Source organism: Aquarana catesbeiana, linkage group LG09, assembly GCF_042186555.1.
Source record: "Aquarana catesbeiana isolate 2022-GZ linkage group LG09, ASM4218655v1, whole genome shotgun sequence".
NCBI classification, from domain to species: domain Eukaryota; kingdom Metazoa; phylum Chordata; class Amphibia; order Anura; family Ranidae; genus Aquarana; species Aquarana catesbeiana.
In genome coordinates, this window is record NC_133332.1 from 43,100,988 (window position 1) to 43,127,655 (window position 26,668).

At 47.3% G+C, this 26,668-nt stretch overlaps 1 protein-coding gene across 2 annotated transcripts in view; it reads left to right on the forward strand.

The window, feature by feature from the left end:
* The window catches only part of LOC141107554 (T-cell surface glycoprotein CD1c-like), an 84,419-nt gene that overhangs the window by 45,766 nt on the left and 11,985 nt on the right, over positions 1 to 26,668 (forward strand). Inside the window, exons 4-5 of one of the 2 annotated variants that reach the window (XM_073598377.1) lie at positions 12,584 to 12,850; positions 25,464 to 25,569. In XM_073598377.1, coding sequence (XP_073454478.1) covers positions 12,584 to 12,850; positions 25,464 to 25,569 — 373 coding nt within the window. The remainder of the gene's footprint in view (positions 1 to 12,583; positions 12,851 to 25,463; positions 25,570 to 26,668) is intronic. The other variant, XM_073598378.1, reaches the window with a different exon arrangement.

The following is a 26,668-nucleotide window of genomic DNA, read 5'->3' on the forward strand; positions in this document are numbered from 1 at the left end:
TAGCTGGGGCGGCCACGGCGTGCTATGAATGGGGCACTAGTAGCTGGGGCAGCTGTGGCCTCTGACTGATGTCACTGGTTGCTAGCTAGACGCCAGGCGGCCTGCGATTCTAGCAAGTGACCAACCAGTGCAGTCAGTCAACTTAAGCAGCAGATTGCAGCACTGAGGATCGGCCCTGGATGGGGCCCTCCAGACAAGTGGGGCCTCGGGGTACTGGCCCAGCGTGCCCAGTGGAAAAAACGGCCCTGCCTTTAGAAATCCTGAAGGCTGTGCTTGGTTTTCGGTGCCCCGTACGTGGCTAGGCTCACAAAAAGTCCCACACATGTGGTATCCCCGTACTCAGGAGAGGCAGCAGAATGTATTTTGGGGTGTAATTCCACATATGCCTATGGCCTGTGTGAGCAATATATCATTTAGTGACAACTTTGTGCAAAAAAAAAAAGTTTGTCATTTTTCCGCAACTTGTGGCAAATAAAATATATCAAAGAACTCAACATGCCTCTCATAAAATAGCTTGGGGTGTCTACTTTCCAAAATGGGTTCAATTGGCTGCCATCTTGGCATTTTATACCTGTGATAGGTAGTGAGGAGTGAAATCAAAAATTTACGCCCTTAGAAATCCTGAAGGCGGTGCTTGGTTTTCGGGGGCCCCCGTACGCGGCTAGGCTCCATAAAAATTCCCACACATGTGGTATCCCCGTACTCAGGAGAAGCAGCAAAATGGGGTGCAATTCCACATATAACCATGGCATCTGTGAGCAATATATCATTTAGGGACAACTTTTTGTAAAAATTTTTTTTTTTTATTTTCATTATTCAATCACTTGGGACAAAACATAAAATATTCAATGGGCTCAACATGCCTCTTAGCAATTTCCTTAGGGTGTTTACTTTCCAAAATGGGGTCATTTGGGGGGGTGTTGTACTGCCCTGCAATTTTAGCACCTCGAGAAATTAGATAGGCAGTCATTAACTATAAGCTGCGTAAATTCCAGAAAATGTACCCTAGTTTGTAGACGCTATGACTTTTGCGCAAACCAATAAATATACGCTTATTGACATTTTTTTTACCAAAAACATGTGGCTGAATACATTTTGGCCTAAATGTATGACTAAAATTGAGTTTATTGGATTTTTCTTATAACAAAAAGGAGAAAAATAGGATTTTTAAATACAGCTCACCTGTAAAATCCTTTTCTTGAGAGTACATCACGGGACACAGAGTATTCATTACACAGTGGGTTAGATAGGCACCATAGGTGATTGGACACTGGTTAACCCCAATTAAGGAGAATTCCTCCCCTATATAACCCCTCCCATATTGGGAGGACCTCAGTTTTGTAGCAAAGCAATAGGTAACTACGTAAAACCCATAGAAGGGCGGGAGCTCTGTGTCCCGTGATGTACTCTCAAGAAAAGGATTTTACAGGTAAGCTGTATTTAAAAATCCTATTTTCTTGATCATACATCACAGGACACAGAGTATTCATTGCATAATGGGATGTCCCAAAGCAATGCTCATTTGAGGGGAGGGAGACACAGATCAGAAAATAGACCGCAAACGGACCAGAGGAACTAAACTGCAGCCTGCAGTACACTGCACCCGAAGGCGGTATCCTCTTGCCCTCTTACATCCACCTGATAGAATCTGGTGAATGTATGGACTGAAGACCAAGTCTCAGCCTTACAGATCTGAGCCATGGAGGCCTGGTGATGCACTGCCCAAGAAGCACTAACAGCCCTAGTTGAGTGTGCTTTCACATGAAAAGGAGGAGCCTTCCTCTTTATATCATAAGCCTGAAAAATAACCTGTCTAATCCATCTAGAAAGAGTGGATTTCGATGCTGCTTGGCCTTTCTTATGGCCATCCGGCAGAATAAACAAATAATCAGTTTTCCGTATCTGAGCGGCTGCCTGCAGATAGACACTGACTGCTCTAACCACATCAAGAGTGTGCAAAGATTCTTCCTCCGTGGACTGCGGATCTGGAAAAAAGGATAGTAGGATTACATCTTGATTCAAATGGAATCCTGAAACCACCTTTGGTAAGAAGGAACGATTAGGACGCATAACAATCCTGTCCTTGTGAATAATTAAATATGGCTCTTTACAAGAAAAAGCTGCCAATTCTGATACTCTCCTAGCAGAGGATATGGCTATCAAGAAGACTAATTTTTTAGTCAAAAGCGCTAAAGGAGCCAGGTGCAGTGGCTCAAAGGGTTGTCCCTGTAAAGCCGACAACACCAAATTCAAATTCCATGGGCATACTGGAGGTTTGACTGGCGGATTCAAACGCAGTGCCCCCTGAATAAAGGCCCGGACAAGGGAATGTGAAGCAATTGGCTTCTGAAAAAATACAGACAAAGCCGAAATTTGGGCTTTGATAGTGCTCAAAGCCAATCTCATTTCTAGGCCTGACTGAAGAAAGGTCAAGATTCTGATAATCATATACCTTCTAGGATGCCATCCCCTGGGTTCACACCAGGAAACATATGCCTTCCAGATTTGTAGTAAATAAGCCTGGAGGCCGGCTTTCTGGCATTGACCAGAGTGGAAAGGACTGACTCCGAGAGCCCACGGTCTTTTAAAATGTGGGTCTCAGCAGCCAAGCCGTCAAATTTAGACTGCGTAAAGCAGGGTGGCAAATCGGACCCTGTGTGAGCAGATCTGGCTGGAATGGGAGGAACCAAGGCCTGCCCGCTGCCATCTTTACGATCTCTGTAGACCAAGGTCGTCTGGGCCAAGCCGGGGCTACTAAAAGGACCGACTTTGCTTCCCTTTTGACCCTTCCCAGGAACCTTGGAAGAAGTGGGTTCGGAGGGAAGGCATACATTAGATTGTACTGATCCCATGGGATAGTCAGAACATCTGACCACTGAGCAAGTACATCCCTTGTTCTGGACACAAATTTGTCCAGCTTCCTGTTGAATCTGGACGCGAATAGATCCACATCTGGTGTTCCCCACCTTTGACATATGGTATTAAATATGTCGGGGTGTAGGGACCATTTTCCTGGGCATAATTGCCGGCAGCTTAAAAAATCCGCTTGCCAATTTTCCACTCCTAGGATGAATACCGCAGACAGGCAGGGAACATGGCTTTCTGCCCATGCAAGAATGTGATTCACCTCCCTTCGGGCATCCAGACTTCTGGTGCATCCTTGGTGATTGATGTAAGCCACAGCCGTGGCATTGTTGGATTGTATCCGAATAGGATGACCCTGTAGCCTGTAAGACCAGTCCATGAGGGCCAAGTAAATTGCCCGAATTTCTAGAATATTGATGGGCAAGCGTCTCTCGGTTGCAGACCATCTTCCCTGCGTGCATGTTTCTTCCAGAACTGCTCCCCAGCCTGTCAGACTGGCATCTGTGCTTACGATCTTCCATTGTAGTGGAAGAAAGGCTTTGCCTTTCAAAAGATTTTTGGTTCGTAATCACCAACTGAGGCTTTTGCGTATCCTTGGGGATAGGCACATCGGAAGATCCAAGGCATGAGTCTTTTTGTTCCAAGCTGCGAGAATGCTTCTCTGCAGGGGCCTTGAGTGAAACTGGGCAAATGGAACAGCCTCGAAAGTGGCAACCATCTTTCCTAACAGTCTCATACATAGCCGAATGGACTGACTCTTTTTGCTTAATACTAGGCGGACTAGAGCTCTTACGGCCTTGACCTTTGGCTCTGGTAGACACCGCTCAAGGCAGGGTGTTTCTATGATTATGCCTAGATACTCCAACCTTGTTGAAGGTTGCAATGAAGACTTTTCTAGGTTGATTATCCAGCCTAGTCTTTCCAAATGTCTTACTGTCTTGAAGACAGCGCGGTTCAGGTGTGCCACCGATTGCTCTATGAGTAGCAAATCGTCTAGATAAGCTACTACAGTTATGCCCTGAGCTCTTAGATTTGCTAAGAGAGGGTCTAGAATTTTTGTAAAAATTCAAGAAGCTGTAGGGAGACCGAAAGGAAGGGCCACAAACTGGAAATGGCGCTGGTCTACCGCGAACCTTAGATATCTTTGGTGAGCGGGAAAAATCAGCACATGAAGATATGCATCCTTGATATCTATTGATGCCATAAATTCTCCCCCCTGCAGGGTGGAGACCACAGAACGAATTGACTGCATTCGGAAGGATCGAATGTGTAGAAACTGATTCAGATCCTTTAGATCTAGGATGGGTCTGACATCTCCATTTGGCTTTGGAGTAGAACCCTGAACCCTGATCTTTTGGGTTCATTTCTACTATCCCTGGGATAGTAAGCGATCTAAGGCCAGTAGTAGCGGTTCTCGCTTTCCTGGATCTTTGGGAAACTCTTGACCTTAGGAAACAAGCTGGTGGAAGCTCTAGGAAACTTTATTTTGTAACCTAGAGATACTGAAGAGACCACCCACTTGTCTTGAACCTCTTCCCGCCAGGCTCCGGAAAACTGTAGGAGCCTTCCCCCACTCGGCCGAGTGGGGGCGCCCCTTCACAGGGATGTTTTGGGGCTCTGCTTGGCGGGCCCCCAAGCCTTTTTCTGCCCTTGGGTGTGACCCTGGGCCTTTCCTCTGAAAGTAGATTGGGAAGACCATCGCCACTGCTTAGAGCCTGATGTTCCAGGGGAAGGGGAAAGAGACCGTTTGAATGGTGGACGTTTACTCCTCTTAACTGGTAGGAGTGTAGATTTACCACCTGTAATTTTTTGGATAAAATTATCTAGGTCATCCCCAAATAGGCGTTCCCCTTTGAATGGGAAGCCAGCTAAATATCTTTTGCATGAAAGCTCTGCTGCCCAACTTTTAAGCCAAAGGGACCTGCGCATGTGTACCAACAGGAGAGACAAACGAGATGCTTGCTGGGCAGAATCCAGAATGGCATCAATCATAAAACACAGCACCTGTGGAAGGTCTGCATAGTTCTCCACTTCCTCACTGGGAAGGAGGCCAAGCATCTGCTTAACCCGTTCCTTGAGGAATTCACACAAACCCACAGTTGCGACTGTAGGTTGGACTACAGCGCCAGCCATGGAGAAGGAGGCTTTTAATAAAGTTTCCTTTTTATCAGTTGGATCTTTAAACACCTGAGCATTGTCCAAGGGACAGATCAGGTTTTTATTCACACAAGAGACAGCCGCATCCACGGATGGGACCTCCCACTTCTTGGTGAAGCTTTCCTCCAGAGGATAAAGTATAGAAAACCTTTTAGGAGGAGTAAACAGTTTATCGGTATGTCCCCAGTCCTCATACAACAATTTATCCATTAAAGGATGAATTGGAAAGGAAAAGGCAGTTCGTGGGATCCTTCTGACCCCCAGGGAAGAAACAGAGGATGTAGTGGCCTCAGCAGAGGGCATTTTAAATGTGGAACGCACTAGTTCAGTATAATACTGGACCTGCTTCTTGAGTGCCTGAGAGGAAGAAGCTCTCTCCTCTTCCTCTGAAACCTCAGACTGCTCTTGGTCCCTATCTCTGGATAGGGATCTCTCCTCATTGTCAGAAGAACCATCTGAAAGAGAAAGTGCAGCAGAGGGAGGGGATCTACCCCTTTTTCTGCTATCTTTTAAGGAAGCTGAAATACAATTCATAACTCTTCCCTCAAAACCCTCCAATGTAGCCCTAAGGGAATCCTCTGTGACATACGCTGGGGCTGTAACATTAGGAGAGGCTGCAAAACCTGACAGGGGCACTGACTCATCCTGTGAGGCTGGCTCCAGTCTTGCAGGGGGGATGGTAATCTGCAGGCATCTTTAGGACCCCTAGACATAGGCGGTGACTTTCTTGTGCCTTTGTTACCTCCCCCCGAGACCCTCTTACGAGGAGACATAGTCCCAAGCTACAAAGCAGAGGTACTAGTACATATGCAATCACTGTTGTGCTAAAAGTCTCACAATATATATATATATATGCTTAATACTGCACAACCTGATGACGAGTAGGTGTCTTAGGTTAGCCTGGATCCAACCACTTTAAGATGCTCACTGCCCAGACTCTGTGTCCATCTGTTTACAGAGTTTTGAACGCTCTGGGCTTTCAAATTAGCCACCTGGCATCTGCACACCTGCAGTGGAGGAAGGGAGTGATTGGACACCAGCTTCACGGAGTGTGTCTGAAAAGCACGTAAGTTTGCTCTTTACTCCCTCTAGTGGTGGAAATCAGGTAAGACATAAACTCATTGAAGAAAATCCACTTGTAATATAAATATATATATATATGATTAACTTCTCTTACCTGTCCCCGCCGCAGGAACTGCTGAGAACAGACAGTTTCCAGCCATCACCCATCACGGCGGGTAGCGGTGTGCCAACCTTCAGGGTTTTTTGGGTTCCTACTCAGAGAAACCTCTTTACCTGGACCTGTAAAAGACTCTGCCAGAAACTTTCGTGCCACTGTTTTAATAGTACACCAAGCCTGGTTTTCTCAGACCCCAGTCCTCCAAAGAGAGACTTACAGGCAAAACCTCACTTCTTCGGATGATGAGGCCCGGGTACCATATCATCTTGGGAGTCAAAATATCGGCCCGAGATATGGATCCGGTCAGCATAGCCCTTTAAGCCCCCGCAGGGACCAAACTGGAGCTTTCTTCACAGCACATGTTTTACATGACTAACCACCTTAGACACTGGTGAAAAAACTGAGGTCCTCCCCATATGGGAGGGGTTATATAGGGGAGGAATTCTCCCTAATTGGGGTTAACCAGTGTCCAATCACCGATGGTGCCTATCTAACCCACTATGTAATGAATACTCTGTGTTCCGTGATGTATGATCAAGAAATATCATTTTTTTTTAAATTTTCTGTCTTTTTCCATTTATATCGCAAAAAATAAAAATCGCAGAATCAAATACCATCAAAAGAAAGCTCTATTTGTGTGAACAAAAGGACGCAAATTTCATTTGGGTACAACATTGCATGACTGCGCAATTACCAGTTAAAGCAGCGCAGTGCCAAATTGTAAAAAGTCCTCCGGTCATTGAGCTACCAAATGGTCTGGGGCTGAAGTGGTTAACAAAGTCTGTCTTGATCAGTGTAGTCCAGATGTACCCTCTTACTGCTATACCACTTGTACTCCAACACCCCATTTCTTAGCCTCCTCAAATGATGAGACCACACCTTGATTTTGGAGTATAAATGGCCATAGCAGCCTTTTATTAACACAATCTAAATAAATAACTCCAATATAAAATATATAACAAAAATATAACATCCGTAAACAACTTGTTTTAACCCCAGTCTGTTGGTCTTTGACGGCACCCCGAATTCCAACACATATACCACCAAAACACTGCGGGACCTTTTTCTAACATGATAGGCCTCTAGCTGTATAACCGCTCGGAGACAACCCCCTTACCGCAGTTCAACCATTACATTCTGCTGGAATACACCAGAGGGGCACATACTACCGATGAGCCCCCCACCCCTTTTCATCACATATGTTTACTGCCACCGTCAAAGACCAACAAAAACACTGCCAAAGCCTGCAAGGAAAACACCTTACCCTTAAGGGCCCCTCCACACCCGCAGGGCCCGATGGATCCCCTCTTGCAGCCCCAGTGCTCAGAGATCAATCCCCACATCCGAGAGTTGTACTCCATCATTCCTCAAATACAGGCCCACATTAGTTTCTAGTTCTACATGCCTGAACACATGCCCCCATTCTGAGCCACAAACCTCCCCACCACCTTATTAACACGTATGCTGGCCTTGTTAATTCTCGCCACGGACCTTGCCCTGCGCCACGTCGTCCACACAACAATGTCGGACTGCAGCAGCAAAGTGTTAGGAAAAGCCGTGCGAAGTTGCACGAAATCTGACTTGACGTCCAAGATCAGCTCCCTGACCGTTCGGACCCCGAAATCATTCCCCCCAGCATGTATAACCATAACGTCTGGCGTCTCTCCAACCACGCATAACGATCCACTTCCGCTACCACCCTGCCCCACATCATGCCAGGTATCTCTAGCCAATGAACATAAGCCTCTTTCCTTGAGATACCCAACTGTCTGCCATCCAGTCTCATATCTCCTCTCCTGGCCCCCCAACAAACATACGAGTGACCAAGGATCCAGACAAGGCGTATAGGCCCTCCATCTGAAAAGAAAGGACGAACAAAACAAAGGTAGCATCAACAAGAACAACGTACCCCCTAATCAACAACAGCACAGCATGTGAGTCCAGCCTGCCCCTGCATTTTTTTTTTTAATTTCACCACCAGTTGAGGCCTTATGTAAGTACGGAATCTCCTTGATTCCCACCTACCAATCCTCCGCACAGCCGCCTCATCCAACCCACATCTGGCAGCTTCAGTAGCCGCCGAAGGAGTGTGAAGCGTATTCAGCCCAATTCAACCCTGCCCCTTTTAGGCATTTTCGGAACACCGATATAAACTGGAATTTGACAAATAGGACCCATCCTCATGCCACAAGAACGGCCCTCCCCCAGCAGGTCTAACCCTTAGAAATTCCCTTACCGCTTCCACAGGACATACCTTGGACCCCCGCAATGCGAACAACAACACATCCACCCCTCTACCCCTCTGGTCCGTTTTGGACTTGAGCAGCCGCAAACACACCCTGTCATCCTCCACCCGCATGTCCTGTTCCAAAAGCCCACCTGCCAAATGCCGCAATGGGCTCACCAATTCCCCAATGCGAAATGCCCCATAAAACGCCAAAGAGAAAGCCGCTGTAAAAAGCAAACCCTCATAACCGGAGTTACACACCAACCCCAACTTCCCACAGATGGACAGTAGATTAGAAAAAATGACAGGCCGCCACGCATATTTTTTCTTGTAAACTTGTGAACTCCATCCCGCGGCGACTCCAAGGACAGCTCCCAGATCCAGCCCGGGCAAGGAACTCCTTCCTCCTCCGCGGCCAGAGCCAGCTCTCTGAACTTGTCCCACTGAAATCGAGACAAAGAGTCAGCCAGCGTGTTGCCGATGCCCGGGATATGAACAGCATAAAGAAAAATGTTCAATTGCAAGCACCGCAACACCAAATGACGCTGCTGTATGACTGGTTGTGATGACGCGGACATGCGGTTGACCACTTGAACCACACCCATGTCACAATTCAATCACAGCTTCAGGTTCCGGCATAACTTACCCCACAGCTCCATAGCCAGCACCACTGGAAAAAGTTCCAGTAGCACCAGGTTATGAAGGAACCCTGCTTCCACCCAGGACTGGGGCCAAGGTTCCATGCTCCATCGCCCTTGACAGAAAGCCTCATAGCCCGTGGAGCGTCCGTGACCAATTCCACATCAAAATTACTCACCGGGCCAGACATCCACACCGCTCTGCCGTTGTATGAGGCCAGAAACTCATACCATACCTTCAAATCCTCCCAATGTTTCCTGGTAATCCGAATAAAATGGGTCGGGGCCTTAATCCCCGCTGTAGCAGCCGACAGCCTTCTGCAAAAAACCCTACCCATCGGAATGATCCTGCAGGCGAAATTTAACTTACCCAGCAATGACTACAAAGTCCTCAATTGTACCTTGCACAGTCCCTGGATCTCCCGAATTTCCTTCTGTAAGGTCTCCAACTTACCTCTTGGCAGGCGGCACTCCATTGCCACCAAATCGATCACAATGCCTAAAAAACGAAGTTCCGTCGTCGGGCCTTATGTTTTTCCAGCTGCCAACAGCACTCCGAACCTTCCTGCAATGTGCTGCAACATAGAGAGTAGAATCGTACACACACCGGAGGAAGGGGGCCCTATGCAAAGAAAGTCATCCAAGTAATGTATGACGGAATCAATACACGTCCCTAACCACCCACTCCCTAAACCACCTGACAGCCGCATCAAATGAAGTATATGACACAGTGCACGCGTCAGGGTCAATGAAATCATTGACAGAACCCCCTTTTGGAAAAGATAAGTGGTGAATGAGGCGGAACTTGTTTGGTTCCTTCTTAGGCACCACCCCTAATGGAGACACCACCAGGTCTGGCAAAGGTTTTACCGCGAACGCCCCCCCATGTGGCCTAGCGCCACCTCTTTTGCCAATTTTTCCCCCACCACCCCTGGATGCTGCAATGCCGATTTCAAATGCCTTGCCATCGTTGGAACCACCGCCAATGAACACGGGATCTTAAAACCGTCCTGAAAAACGGAGGCAAGCAGCATAGCCACCTCCCTATCCTGGTACCTACTTAGGAAAGGATGCATCCTTTCCCCCCCCTCACCGGTGTGGTCCCTTTTGTGAGCAAGCTCGCCGGTACGCTTCCCCCTTTTGAAGCACCGGAACAATGTATGGGCTCCCCCACACCCTGAACACTCATGCTTAAATCTGCAGGACCCCCCGAACTTACAGGAGCCCTCGTTGTACTGCCAACACACCCACCCCCCATTTTTTTCGGGCCAGCAGTCCTAAGGAAGGTGTAACCCTGGCCCCACCTGAAGAAACTGAGGCGGGGCCCTCGCCGACGACATAAGCTGCATCCACAGGCTACTCACTTTATGATCCCAACGAAGAGACGGACGAACCGCCCTGCGCTGTTTAAACTGTTCATCATACCTTAGTCAAGCAGAACCCCCGTACACCCTGTGCGCCTCCCCAATAGCATCCATATAACAGAAAAATGCCAAACAATGTTCGGGGTTCTTCTCTCCAATGACACTTGCCATAATGGCGAATGCCTGTAGCCAGTTAACGAACGTATTCAGGATCAACCTGTACCTCCTCTTCTCCTCATCCTCTTTCTTGGAGTTGTCAGGTTTGACCCTATCCAAGTTAAATTTTTCCAAGGGCAATAACGAGAAGATCTCCACATACACACCCCTGTAAATCTTATCCCGGACCTCCCGCTTCAAATGTGCTCCCAGCGGACCCTCGAAGCACACGTACACCTCACATTTTGCCGCGTCCACAATCCTTACCACATCTGTCCTAACAGTAACCTCCAGAGCCCCGCCTTTTTCACCTGCCTTCTCAGTGCCAGACCCTGCTCCCGTTAGCCCAGGAGGCGTCACCACAGGGGCCGCTATGGCCAATGACACCCCGGCCAGAGTCAGCCCTCCGCCATTCCCCACGGTCACGCTTTCTGTGTGTGCCCATGGGGCCACTTGGGGGGCTGCCCCCCTTCAAAACGGCCTACCAAGACCCGCAGGCCCTCCAACAAATCCCGCAGTTGCACCACTGACCGTGAACTGGCAGGCCCACTGTCTGCCAGTTGCTGGTCGGGATCCCCTGCTGTCTGCGGCAGAGGGACAGCTGCCCTTGATGCACCCCCTTTTCCTACCCCTAACAAATCACTCAAAGCATCTGACAGAGACACAGTATTAGCATTAGTGGACTTACCGAGCTGACCGGGAGCATTCCCAACAGCTGCCACGCTTGCCTTGCTCGCCAGCTCTCGTTCATGTGGCTCCTCCTCCGACACCTCACCTTCCGACCTGTCATCTTGTACCGGGACTGGTGGCGTTGTTAGCCCCCCAGATGAAGAGGTCCTGAAGGCTGTGGAATCCCTCTGCTGTGGGGCCCGTCTTGCCCCCAAAGCTCCGCCCCCTGCTGCGGCTCCGCGCCGGCCTTCCTATGCTGGGCCCTGGCCGGCCTGTTCTTTCCGTCCTCCTCCTTTCCGTCCCAGATTCCTGCCGCCCAGGTAGGCCACACCCACCCGCGGCGCTGCCGGCCTTGACTGATACTGACCCAATGGCCGTGCCTGTTACTCTCCCCCACTGAGCCTCCCCTCTCGGAGCAGTCAGAGCAGCGGGGGGCTGATAGTGTAATAGTCCCACGATTCGCGGGCGGGAAAGTGGTACCATGATGGCCTGTGGCCCAGCCCACCGAGCTAGGCCGGCGGCGTGTAGCCTGCCTGGGCCCCGCTGCGGCAGTCTGTTGGCTCCGTTTTGCTGAGGGAGCAGAACGGTCCCCCAGCGGGCTCCTGGGATTGGCGCACAGGCCTAGATGCAGGCAATGGGGAAAAACACGCCGGAGGCTCTCGTGCACATCACTGGATTGTGATGGGGCTCAGAGGTATTAGAGAGGGCTGGGGGGAGCTGCACAGAAAAGGTTTTCTATTCTATGCATGAAGGTAAAAAACCTTAAGCCTTTAGAACCACTTTAAATGGCCGGACTACAATGACAACAATCCCACACATGTGCACGAAAGTCACATCCGTGGTCAGCGGCAGTGCTGCTAACCCACTCACACACATTGATGTTCAGTTGCAGTTTTAGTTCATTCTTCCCCCTTGCATTGGTGGTTAGTGTTGTTAACTCTCCCTACACACGCACCCATTGATGGTCAGTGGCAGTGCTGTTAACCCCCCTACACACATCTGATGGTCCGTGGCAGTGTTCCCAAGCACCCCACTGATCCCCCTCAGTGTTTATTTACCTGCTCATCCACTCCTACACCAGTCGCCCTGATAATGTCAGACTGGAATATACTTCCACTTTCTGGCAAAGATTACTCCGTCTGACAGCAGAGGCTCCATTTTAGTGCTGAGTGCTGAAACGCAGAGAGCAACCCAGCCCCCATCACCCCACCACCATTTGGCCAGGTGGCCTGTTTTTTCAGCTCCATGTTTTCTTCCTGCTTAATGTAACATGGAGATGGCTACACCAGTGTCATTTTTCTAATCAACTATTCTTCATTTATTTCAGTCCAACCACAGGTCTACTTAACCAAGAAACTTGATCAATCAAAAACAGAGGTCATCTGTATGGTCACTGGCTTCTATCCAAAGCCAATCAACATAAGCTTGTGGAAAGAAAATAAAATGGAAGAAGCGTTGTCAACCATTACTTTACCCAATGAAGATGGGACTTACCAGAAAACAGTGTCAACAACTGTAAATTCCATAGAGCAGCAAAGTGTCTACTGCCAGGTGGATCACATTAGCTTAAAAGAACCTCTAATAGTACATTTCGGTGAGTAATCCTTGATGCGATGCAATGTGAAATTTTGGTAAGAAAAAAAAAGTTATAGAAAATCAGAGGTAATTAAAGCTGTTTTGGGATAGCAATTTTTACATAGATACATTGGTCCTGCTTGGTCCAGTGTAAGTATGTATGTGCCATACCTATGCGATACCCTTAGAAGCTGGAAATCACTACAGTAGGCACCAGTATTACAGTGATCTCCACTAGCTTCCAGGTCCCATGCTGACAGACTGACCTGCGGATATTTTTACTCTTATTTGGGAGAGCAGTAACACATAAATCAAAAATAGCTGACCAGTTATTTCTTTCAGCTCCTGGTGATAAATTAAGAGGGGGGGTGAAGGGGTGAAGGAAAGTAATATTCTGCTGGAGATAAGGTAGCGTTCAGTGGAGAACTGGGAACCTTTGGGCAGAGGGGCAATTACAACCGAGTGATCCTTTTACGTTGGGGCAGATTTCTGAGTGCTCAAGAATGTATATCATGCAAAGAATGTCATGGTGCTCAGTGATTAACCGCTTGCTGACCATATAACATGCAAATACAGCAGCAAGGCAGCTCTCCTGTGCTGGATCATGTACTAGGTACGTGATCCGGCACCCCTGGGTAGGGGACGCGCACGCGTGTCACCGGTGACCCGGCTGTGAAAGAATTAGACAAAGCAGATGCTGATCAGCGAGTGCCAGCGGGCATTCATTGGCCGATTGTTGGGAAGACACACAGGACAGAGGTCTGCCTATTTAACCACTTGCAAACCAGCCACCACAGTGGTACTGCGGCAGAATGGCACGCCTGGACGAAACTACATTATGTTACTTCGCTTCGCCCTGTGGCCACTAGGGGCGCACGCGCACCGCCGCTCGCCCCCGTAGCCGATGCGAGTGCCCGGGGGTCACGATCCCCGCCGGGCTCCCAGGATCGTTGCTGACATGCGGAGAACCGGGATCTGTGTGTGTAAACACACAGTTTCCGGTTCTCTGAGGGGAGAAGAGACAGATCGTCTGTTCATACAGAGTATGAACAGCGCCCTGTCATCTCCCCTACACAGTCCCCCCCCCTTCAGTTAGAACACACACTAGGGAACACAATTAGCCCTTTGATCGCCCCTTAGTTTTAATCCCTTCCCTGCCAGTGACATTCTTACAATAATCAATGCATTTTTCATAGCACTGATCGCTGTATAAATGCCAATGGTCCCAAAAATGTGTCAAAATTGTCCGATCTGTCCGCCATAATGTCACAGTCCCAATAAAAATCGCAGATTGCCGCCATTACTAGTAAAAAAATAATTAATAAAAAAAATGCCATAAAACTATTCCCTATTTTGTAGACGCTATAACTTTTGCGCAAACCAATCAATATACGCTTACTGTGATTTTTTTTTTTTTTTTACCAAAAATATGTAGAAGAATACATAACGGCCTAAACTGAGGAAAAAAATTGTTTTTTTATATATTTTTGGGGGATATTTATTATAGCAAAAAGTAAAAAATATTGCGTTTTTTTCAAAATTGTCGCTCCTTTTTTTTGTTTATAGCGCAAAAAATAAAAACCGCAGAGGTGATCAAATACCACCAAAAGAAAGCTCTATTTGTGGGGAAAAAAGGACGTCAATTTTGTTTGGGTGCAGTGTCGCAGGACCACGCAATTGTCAGTTAAAGCGATGCAGTGCCAAATCGCAAAAAAGTGCTGTGGTCAGGAAGGGAATAAAATCTTCCGAGGCTGAAGCGGTTTAACAATGCAGAGCTCTAGTCCTGTCAGCAGGGAAGTGATGGATTTTCTTTCCCTGAGAAGCAGGGAAAAAAAGCCACCAGTTCCCTTAGTAAAAGCCCCTCACACAGTACAACAAAGCACAGGCTGGGCACACATTTAACCCTTTGATCACGCTAGCTATTTAACCCTTTCCCAGCTAGTGTCATTAGAAATGACAAATAAATAAATAATAAATAAATACAAATTATCCCAAAGTGTCTACTGTAATTTTTACTTTTTTGACACTTTCTTTGGTGAATGTGTACAGGTACAATGTACCCGATACCCATTCATGTGGGGGGGGGGCGGGATCTGCAGATGCCCCTTGTTAAAGGGGGCTTCCAGATTCCGATAAGCCCACCCGCGCACAGACCCCCACAACCACCTGGCAAGGGTTGTGGGGAAGAGGCCCTTGTCCCCATCAACATGGGAACAAGGTGTTTTGGGGGGACCCCAAAACAACAACCCCATGTTGAAGGCATGTGGCCTGGTTTGGTTCAGGAGGAGGGGCGCTCTCGCCCCCCCTTTTCCTGCAGCCTGCCAGGTTGCGTGCTTGGATAAGGGTCTGGTATGGATTTTGGGGGGGGACCCCACGCCATTTTTTTAAAGATTTGGCACAGGGTTCCCCTTAAAATCCATGCCATACCTGAAGGGCGAGCAGTTTTAAATGACATTTTTTCCTTTAGAAATGTCATTTTGCTGCTCTCATTCATAAAACTATATACGGCCGCTACGTAAGAATACTTACATAACGTGGGGCGTGGACTCAGCCCCCTGAGCAATGATTGGTTAATCATGGCTCTCACAGCAGAGTGTGCTGTAATTGGCCAAAGCATGCAGGTCAGGTGCATGCTTTGGCCAATCAGCAGCCGTCAATCCACTGAGATCTCGCAGTGCATTGACGGTCTCGTCGTTCATTATGGAGTGTTCTGCGGGCGCTCAAATTTCCCATGAACGCCCCATAATGTTCTAAATTCGGTGAATGGGTGAACACCCTAATCTACTAGAGAGCTACCACACAGATGTCTGTCCTTTGCTTCAGAGTCTGAGAGATAATAACCTGTACTGTAAATTGGAGAAGTGCGAGTTTCATCGTGAACAGCTTAAATTCCTAGGTTAGGTCATTTCCACTGCTGGTTTTTCGATGGACCCAGAGCAACTTTCGGCAGTTCTACAGTGGCCCCGACCCGTGGGTTTACGTCCATTGCAACGTTTCCTTGGCTTTGCCAATTATTATTGGAAGTTTATTCGTAACTTCTCATCTCTGGTAAAACCCCTGATTGATATGACCAGAAAGAACAGTAACTCACAGTATTGGTTTCCGGACTCAAATAATGCCTTTGAGTGTCTCAAGGCTGCTTTTGTTTCTGCTCCTGTGTTGGTACATCCTGATCCTACGGTACCTTTCATCCTTGTGGTTGATGCATCAGAGACTGGAGTTGGTGCCCTGCTGTCTCAATGTCCTACCTATTAGAGCTCTATGCATCCTTGTGTCTACTTTTCCAAGAAATTGTCTCCTGCGGAATGCAATTATGAGATTGGGGACAGAGAGTTGTTAATGATCATTTTAGCACTTAAAGAATGGAGGCATCTCATCGCAGGTACCACTGTGCCAGTTCTTATTCTGACTGACCCTAAGAATCTCACATTCTTGTCTGAGGCTAAATGCTCCTCTCCCAGAAGGGCGCGATGGTCTCTTTTCTTGTCAAGCTTCAATTACATAGTTTCATTTTTACCCGGTACTAAAAATGTAAGGGCTGATGCATTGTCGCAACTCTTCCTCCGCTTCCAAGATGGAGTAGGTTCCTGTGATTCCTCCCGATCGTATTCTGGCTATGGTTTGTACAAGTCTCACTTCACCCATGGGGGACAGAATTCTTGCCGCTCAGATCCACTCTTCTTCTGAGAATCCTTGTGACTGCTACTTTGTCCCTGAGAGTCTCCACATTGCCGTTCTCCAGACTTACCATTCTCCCAAGGCTGCTGGCCACCCTGGGAAGAATCAACTGATTTCCCAACAATTCCGGTGGTCTAGTCTATGCGCTGATGTAGCCGTCTTCATAGCTGCTTGTTCTGTGTGTGCACAGAGTAAGACACCATGACACCTTCCAGTGGGCCTCCTTCAACCCATATCCAATGGAGAGAGGCCTTGGACCCACCTGTCTATGGATTTCATTGTGGAGTTACCCAACTCTCAGGGCAACACAGTTATCTTTATGGTGGTTGACCGGTTCTTGAAAATATCTCATTGTATTGTATTCCACTTAAGAAGTTTCCCATATCCAAAGAACTGGCTTCCATTTTTGCTCGGGAGATTTTTCGCTTACATGGGCTGCCCAAGGTTATAATCTCGGACAGGGGTAGCCAGCTTGTGTCCAGGTTTGGCGAGCCTTTTGTGCACAGTTGTGAATTCAGCTTTCCTTCTCCTCTGCGTATCACCCACAGTCCAATGGGGCCGCAGAACAAGCCAACCAGTCCTTGGAGCAGTTTTTATGTTGCTACATTTCTGACCACCATAACAACTGGTCACACCTCTTATGGTCGGAGTTTGCTCACATTAGTGCTGTCAATACCGCTTCCAGATTGTCTCCATTCATGGCAAATTATGGTTTACAACCATTCTTTTTGCCTGACTCATTTGTTCCTCAGAGCATTCCTGCATTGGAGGAGCATCTCCGTGGTCTTTGTTCCACTTGGGTACACGTCCAAGAGTCCTTGCAATGTGCCAATGATAGGTACAGACTCCAGCTGGGGACAGGGTCTGGCTTTCATCTTGCAACCTCCGACTCTGCGTTCTGGCACCACTGTCTATTGGGCCTTTCCGTGTTCTCCACAGGATTAACCCAGTGGCTTGCGCTTTACACCTTCCTTCTAATATGCGTATTTCAAATGTATTTCATGTCTCCTAAAATCTTTGGTATGCAACCGCTTCACCACCTCTGTACCACGTCTTCACCCAGTTCAGGTTGAGAACAATGAGGAGTATGAGATACAATCTATCATTGACTCCCGTTGGTTCTGTGGGTGCATACAGTACCTGGTTGATTAGAAAGGGTACGGTCCGGAGGAACGCTCTTGGGTCTCATCCTCGGACGTACATGCTCCTGTCCTCCTTCGTGCTTTCCATAGATGTTTTCCCCTCAAACCTGGTGATCCTCTGAGGGCGAGGGGTCGTTGAGGAGAGGGTACTGTCAGGGCTGGGCTCAGCCCTTCCTTCTCAGAGCACTGTGCTCAGCTGTCAGTTAATTGTCAGCACTCTTTATTCCACAGTGACTCACCTGGTCTTCATTTCCTGCTCAACAGCTAGCTCTTCTAGCTATTTAAACTGCATGGATCAGATCTTCTGTGCCTTCGCCTTGGTCAACATATCCAGTCTCTCTCTGCTGTGTTTTCCTGTGAAAGACTTTTGCTTGGCTGACTTCCCTTCTGGTTCCTGATCCTGTTTGATGCACCCTATTTCACTGATCTCTGGACTCTTGTTTCTCTGGCTTGTTCCGAATACCCGTCCTGGTTATGTTTTGACTATGTTTGCTCTGTTTATACCATTTTATTAAATAGTGTGATTTTTACTGCACTTCTGTCTCAGTCTGATTCATAGTTCCTGACATGCATGACCATGCAATTACCAGTTAAATTAGAGCAGTGCCGAGTAGAAAAAAATGGCCTGGTCATGAAGGGGGGGGGGGGGGGTAAATCTTCCAGAGGTCAAGTGGTTAAAGGATATGGTAAGAGTTACAGTATCACACAAATGTGAGTACACCCCTTACATTTTTGTAAATATTTTATTCTATCTTTTCATGTGACAACACTGAAGAAATGACACTTTGCTACAATGTAAAGTAGTGAGTGTACAGCTTGTATAACAGTGTAAATTCTCTGTCCCCTCAAAATAATTCAACACACAGCCATTAATGTCTAAACCGCTGGCAACAAAAGTGAGTACACCCCTAAAGCCCCATACACACTATCAGATTTTCTGCTGATTTTTTTGTCTTCAGATTTACCAAAACCATGTAGTACAAGGGCCTGCCTGATTGCATACAAATTCAAACTCCAAAGGTTTGACCTCATATTATATGGTTTTGGTAAATCTGAAGGAAAAAATCAGCAGAAAATCTGATAGTGTGTATGGGGCTTAAGTGAAAATGTCCAAATTGGGCCCAATTAGCCATTTTCCCTCCTCGGTGTCATGTGACTCGTTAGTGTTACAAGGTCTCAGGTGTGAATAGGGAGCAGGTGTGTTAAATTTGGTGTTATCGCTCTCACTCTCTCATACTGGTCACTGGAAGTTCATCATGGCCCCTCATGGCAAAGAACTCTCTGAGGAACTTAAAGAGGGAGTCCACCTACATCAACCTAAAAAAAAAAATATTAAAAGCCAGCAGCTACAAATACTGCAGCTGCTGACTTTTAATACATGGCCACTTACCTGTCCCAGGGTCCAGCGATGTCGGCAGCCGACGCCGATAACCCGCTCGGTTCTCGGCAGCTGCCGCCGCCATCCTAGGTGAGGGAATCAGGAAGTGAAGCGTTGCGACTTCACTTCCCGGTTCCCTACTGCGCATGTGCGAGTCGCGCTGCGCATAGTAACTGGTCCCCGCTATTACTGGGACCTGTGTGTTTCCCAGGAGACAGCGCGGAGGGACAGGAAGAGGCATAGACTCCCGTGGGAGTCTATGCCGGAAGTGGGTGCAAATACCTGTCTTAGACAGGTATCTGCACCCCCCTCCCCCCTGAAAGGTGCCAAATGTGACACCGGAGGGGGGGAGGGTTCCGAAAAGTGGAAGTTCCATTTTTGTGTGGAACTCCGCTTTAAAAAAAGAATTGTTGCTCTACATAACGATGGCCTAGGCCAGTGGTCATCAACCCTGTCCTCAGGGCCCACTAACAGGCCAGGTTTTATGTATTACCTTGGGGAGATGCAGACTAGAATACGGCAATCACTGAGCAGCAAATGATATCACCTGTCATGTATTTCAGTTATCTTGCAAACTTGGCCTGTTAGTGGGTCCTGAAGACAGGCCAGGTTTGCAAGATAACTGAAATACATCACAGGTGATATCATTTGCTGCTCAGTGATTGCAGTATTCTAATGGCGAGGCCTGTTCTGAGTGAAACCTGTCCTGTTAAACCGCTGTATGGTCTTGGCCACCGTGCTGCAGCTCGGTTTTAGCCTAGGCACGGTGGCCAAGACTATACAGCGGTTTAACAGGACAGATTTCACTCAGAACAGGCCTCGCTATGGTCAACCAAATATTGACAGGCCTGTAGAAGGAGCTGACGCTTCATTGTAACAGCTCCCCGGAATTATCCTCGCTGTCCGTGACATCATTTCCGTGTGTTCCACGCTTCCGGACACTAGGAGACCCCTAAGCTACCGGATTACAGATGAGCTTATGTCCTATCTTCCTCTTGTGAGTGATTTTATGTACCTTGCCATTAAAACCCTGATTTTAATACTGCACTTAGGTGGCGCTTCCTGCATTCCCCCTTTCTATTTTCTGTATACAGAGTTAGCTTTCCCTGAGGACAGCAGCTGCCTCTACTACCCCACCATCCCTTACCATGGACTGATGAATTGTTTATGAACTGTATATAGACTGTATACAATTAAAGACTTATACAAGTAATTCATCCTTAGTTTCAGTTACGCTGTCCTTTGTGCTAACAGTTATTAATAGTTACATAGTTAGTAAGGTTGAATAAAGACACCAGTCCATCCAGTTCAACCTTAGTGAGTGTGGGTAGGTAGTGTCGTGATTGGGATTTGAACCAGCGACCCTTTTTACTGCTACCCAATACACCACTGTGCCGCCACGCAATACCATTGATACCATTACACATCCATGATGTGAATCTCCTGTTCCACCACACCCCAAAGGTGCTCTATTGGATTGAGATCTGGCGACTGTAGAGTATATCGGAGTACAGTGACCTCATTATCATGTTCAAGAAACCAGTGGTGAGATGATTGGAGCTTTGTGACATGGTGCATTATCCTGCTGGAAGGAGCCATCAGAAGATGTGTACACTGTAGTCATAAAGGGATGGACATGGTCAGCAACAATACTCAGATAGGCCGTGGTGTTTAACCACTTCCCGCCCGCCCTATGGCGGATTGACGTCCGGGAAGTGGTTCTGTTATCCTGACTGGACGTCATATGACGTCCAGCAGGATAACATGCCGCAGCGCGCCCCCGGGGGCGCGCATCGCGGCGATCGGTGGAGCGGTGTGTCAGTCTGACACCCCGCTACACCGATCTTGGTAAAGAGCCTCCGGCGGAGGCTCTTTACCACATGATCAGCCGTGTCCAATCACGGCTGATCACGCTGTCAATAGGAAGAGCCGTTGATCGGCTCTTCCTCACTCGCGTCTGACAGACGCGAGTAGAGGAGAGCTGATCGGCGGCTCTCCTGGCAGGGGGGGTCTGCGCTGATTGTTTATCAGCGCAGCCCCCCGCAGATCACCACACTGGACCACCAGGGATCGCCACTAGGACCACCAGGGAAGGGGCAACATGTGGATGGCCAGGTATGTACCCCATAGCCATCCACATGTGCCCAGTGTGCCAAATCTGTGCCAATCAGTGCCCAAAAATGGGCACTGATTGGCACCATTATGTTGCAGTGATGCCCAGCAATGCCACCCTTAGGGGCATCACTGCAAACAAGCAGTGCCATCAGTGCCACCCATCAGTGTCCATTCATGCCACCTGTCAGTGCCCATCCATGCCCATCTGTGCCAACTATCAGTGCCACCCATAAGTAACCATCAATGCCACCTACGAGTGCCCATCAATGCCACCTACGAGTGCCCATCAGTGCCGCCTATAAGTGCCCATCTGTGCCACCTATGAGTGCCCATCAGTGCCACATACCAGTGCCACCTATCAGTGCCCATCAGTGTCGCCTATCAGTGCCCATCATCAGTGCCCGTCAGTGCCACTTTATTGGTGCCACCTCATCGGTGCCCATCAGTGCCGCCGTATCAGTGCCCGTCAGTGCAGCCATATCAGTGCCTGTCATTGAAGAAGAAAATGTACTTATTTACAAAAAGTTTAAACAGAAACAAAGAAAAACTTGTTTTTTTTCAAAATTTTCGGTCTTTTTTTATTTGTTGCGCAAAAAAATAAAAACCGCAGAGGTGATCAAATACCACCAAAAGAAAGCTCTATTTGTGGGAACAAAATGATAAAAAATTTGTTTGGGTACAGTGTAGCATGACCGCGCAATTGTCATTCAAATTGCGACAGCACTGAAAGCTGAAAATTGGCCTGGGCGGGAAGGTGTCTAAGTGCCTGGTATTGAAGTGGTTAAACAATGTTCAGTTGGTACTAAGGGGCCCAAAGTGTGCCAAGACAATATCCCCCACACCATTACACCACCAGCCTGAACCGGTGATACAAAGCAGGATGGATCCATACTTTCATGTTGTTTACACCAAATTCTGACCCGACCATCTGAATGTTGTAGCTGAAACCGAGACTCATCAGACCAAGCAACGTTCCAATCTTCTATCGTCCAATTTTGAGCCTGTGCAAATTGTAGCCTCAATTTCCTGTTCTTAACTGACAGGAGTGGCACCCGGTGTGGTCTTCTGCTGCTGTAGTCCATCTGTTTCAAGGTTTGATGTGTTGTGCATTCAGAGATGGTATTCTGCATACCTTGGCTGTAACGAGTGGTTATTTGAGTTATTGTTGCCTTTCTATCATCTCAAACCAGTCTGCCCATTCTCCTCTGACATCAACAAGGCATTTTCCTCCACACAACTGCCGATCACTGGATATTTACTTTGTAAACCCGAGAGATGGTTGTGCAAAAAAAACACAGTAGATCAGCAGTTTTTGAAATACTCAGTCTGGTACCAACAACCATGCCATGTTCAAGGTCACTTAAATCCCCTTTCTTCTCCATTCTGATGCTCGGTTTGAACTTCAGCAAGTCGTCTTCACCACATCTAGATGCTTAAATGCATTGAGTTGCTGCCATGTGATTGGCTGATTAGCAATTTGTGTTAGCAAGCAATTGAAAAGGTGTACTTAATAAACCGGCCAGTGAATGTATATTACCATTTAATATGGCAGTCAAGGTCTGCTGATCCATAGCCTAGCTTCCAATATACTGTAAGCAGAAGCATGGTCACCATACACAGACCTTGTGGCAGGATCACCGGGCATTATAGAAAAAGCTGCAGATTTAAAAATATTGAAAGCGATTTTTTAAATTAACCATTGAAGCGGTATTAAACCACGGACATGCGGTGAGGTTAGTGGCTGGTGAGGCACTGGCTAGTATCAGAGCCACACACGGGTTACATACGCCGCAAACATTAGAGCGAGAGCAATAATTCTAGCACTAGACCTCCTCTGTAAGCCTAAAACATGTAACCTGTAAAGAAAAATTTAAGCGTCTCCTATGGAGATTTTTAAGTACCAAAGTTTGGCGCCATTCCACGAGTAAGGCACAATAATTAACAAATGAATTACAAACCGCGCTCCCTTTAAAGTGCAAGTGCAAATATCACACACTAGTGTAAAAAATAAAATACAGATGTGTCAAATGATAATACTCATAAATGACTTCCGATTGGGAGAAGTCAACAAACAATCAAACATCAAAAAATATGAAAAATTGGAAAATCAAAATCAAGTGAAAGCAACAGTTCAAGAAATGGCTTTCAACTGGGTGAAATCAGCATCAAACATCAAAAAATGTAAACATCAAAATCAAGTGAAAGCAACAGTTCAAGATATAAAAATTCAGAATAAATTCAAAAAAGTGTTCAAATGATGTGGAAATCAAACATCTGGATAAATCCTCCTGGAGTTCGGCAAAACATGAGAAAACAGTCATCCACCACCATCACCGACCACACAGCCTACTCGCCAGATTGTGGTGACTCCCATGACAAGAGTCAAAAACGCTTCAGGGACAGCCAGAGAAGCTTCACACGATCACGGCTTGATTCAGGGGCTGGAACTCAGGTAACTTGGATGCATGCAAATGAACTCCCGAATAGAGATGGGTCATTGCAGACCATTAGTACCATAAATGGGGAGAAAATGAAGGAGAACTCCCATCGTGAAGTAAGCCAAAAATGTATTGGACAGGCTAAAAACAAGCTAAAACCGCATCACACGTATCAATGAACACCACACAAACATAAACAACGGTTTTCCCAAACACAGTCTCTCGAACCATTTTAGAATTCACCACTGGCTGGATCCTAGCTTGGCTAGATTTTTTGGGCTAGACAAGCTGGATGCTGATTTTATTGGAGAGCTTGTTCCAATGGTGCTTTACCATTGGTCCAAGGCTCCAAGCTGTCCATTGAGCTCAGTGCCTCTGACAAGAAATGAGGAGAGGCACTGTGAGCTCATCCTCTCAGTCTGCTGAGAACAGTGTGCCAGCTTGTATTTAAACTGGCTGCTTGATATGTAGCTTCTCATAGGCTGCACATGAACCCCGTATCTCCGGAACCATAGGTTCCAGGAGCCCCAAATTTTGACCAGTGGTGGGGTAGGACTTCAACTACCTACCCCCCCCCCCCCCAATTTGGGGGTCCCCAGGTCGCCGAGCTATGACCCTTGAAGCTCGATCTTTTTTTTGTTTTTTACATTCATGGCTCTGCCTCACCTGCCTCCCCTGCCTGCACGTCCCTGTATTAAACCCAAAACCAACAATGTAATATATTGCTGCTTACCAATCCTTGGATGTGGTGGATGCATTATAATTTTTTATGCTTTTTTTTCCGGTTTCCACCTGGTGATCTGGCCAGCAACACACCTCCTGTATTAAAGTGCCCCCATTCTGAATGAAAGAGCACAGGAGGCACTTTTAGACATCAGCATTGTTAGTTGGGGGGGGGGGAGTGTTATGCCACGTACACACGGTCGGACTTTTCAGCAACAAATGTCCGACAACCTGTCCGACAGACTTTCAACGGACTTTTGGCGGACTTCCGACGGACTTTCTAATGAACGGACTTGCCTACATACGATCACACCAAAGTCCGATGGATTTGTACATGATGACGTACACCGGACTAAAATAAGGAAGTTGATAGCCAGTAGCCAATAGCTGCCCTAGCGTCGGTTTTTGTCCGTCGGACTAGCATACAGATGAGTGGATTTCTGGGTCCGGCGGAGTTACGATGTAAAGATTTGAAGCATGTTCCAAATTTAAAGTCCGTCACATTTGCGACTGGAAAAGTCCGCTAAAGGTCCGTTGAAGCCCACACACGATCGGATTGTCCGCCAGATTTGGTCCGTCGGCGTCCGTCGGACCAGTCCGGTCGAAAAATCCGACCGTGTGTACGCTGCATAAGATGTACTTCCAGATTTAGATACACTAACAAATTGAAACCAAACTCCAGCTCACACTGCAGTTGTAGTAACAGTTTTTTTGCTTTTGAGATATTTTGAGATAAAGGTTTTACATAAATAAATAAAAGCTGATCGTTGTTTATATAGAATTTTAGTGATTAGGTTCACACATGCATTGAAGTGTATCTAAACCTAAAAACAGAAATATAACATATTGCAGTTTATCAATCCTTAGTTGTGGTGTTTTCTTTATTTTCACCTGTTTATCTGGCCAGGAACATACTTCTGGTGTAAGGGTGGTTCCTCTAGCTATGAAAGGACACCCTTGGACAGCAACATTGTCTGGTAGTGTTGGATGGATTAAAAACAAAGACAGCTGTACTAATGCTAGTGACAGACACACTGCACCATATGTGTCACTCTATATGATTTTATGTAATATTTACTATTTAGCTGGAGCAGTTTTTTATTATTTATTTATGTGGCATTACATTTTAATAATGACCTAATTTTATCACGTCTGCAGATGAGATACATGACACCCCGATTGGACTGGTCATAGGGATAACAGTTGCTGTCATTGTGTGTGTGGTCGGGTTGGCATGCTTTGTGAAGTTGTATAAAAAGCGCAGGTAAGACATCATCATCATCAAGGAATATAAATACTGTACACTATATTGTCAAAAGTATTGTGACACCTTCCTTTACACACACATGAACTTTCAAGGCATCCCAGTCTTAGTCCATAGAGTTCACTATTGAGTTGGCCCACCTTTTGCAGCTATAACAGCTTCAACTCTTCTGGAAAGGCTGTCCACAAGGTTTAGGAGTGTGTCTATGGGTATGTTTGATCATTCTTCCAGAAGTGTATTTGTGAGGTCAGGCACTGATGTTGGCAAGAAGGCCTGGCTCACAGTCTCCACTCTAATTCATCCCAAAGGTGTTCTGTTGGGTTGAGGTCAAGACTCTGTGCAGGCCAGTCAAGTTCCTCCACCCCAAACTCGCTCATCCATGTTTTTATAGACCTTGCTTTGTGCACTGGTGCGCAGTCATTTTGGAACAGGAAGGGGCCATCCCCAAACTGTTCCCATAAAGTTGGGAGCATGAAATTGTCCAAAATGTCTTGGTATACTGACGCCTTAAGAGCTCCCTTCACTGGAACTAAGGGGCCAAGCCCAACTCCTAAAAAACAACCCCACATCATAATCCCCCTTCACCAAATGATTTGGACTTGATGATTTCCATAAAGACATGGACAGCGGCGGCCCATCCATAAGGTGCGCAGGGGCGTCGAGCTGCCTAATCTCTATGCGCTGGCCCCTAATCTCCATGCGCCGGACGCATAGAGTTCTACAAGGTTTTTATTTTTTTGTGAAGAACATGATTAGAGCCAGAGGCTCTAATTGGCTTTAAAAAGGTTGGGCTCAGAGCTGGCGGGCTTGCGAGTGGGCGAGCATGCCTGGAGGGCGATCGGGCGGGGCTGGTGAGCGGGCGGGAGGGCGAGTGGGGGGATTTGTTTGCTGCCACCCCCCCCCCACAAAATGAAGCACCAGCCGCCACTGAATGAGTGAGTTTGGGGTGGAGGAATTTGACTGGCCTGCATAGAGTCCTGACCTCAACCCAACAGAACACCTTTGGGATGAACTAGAGTGGAGACTGCGAGCCAGGCCTTCTTGTCCACATCAGTGTCTGACCTCACAAATGCACTTCTGGAAGAATGGTCAAACATTC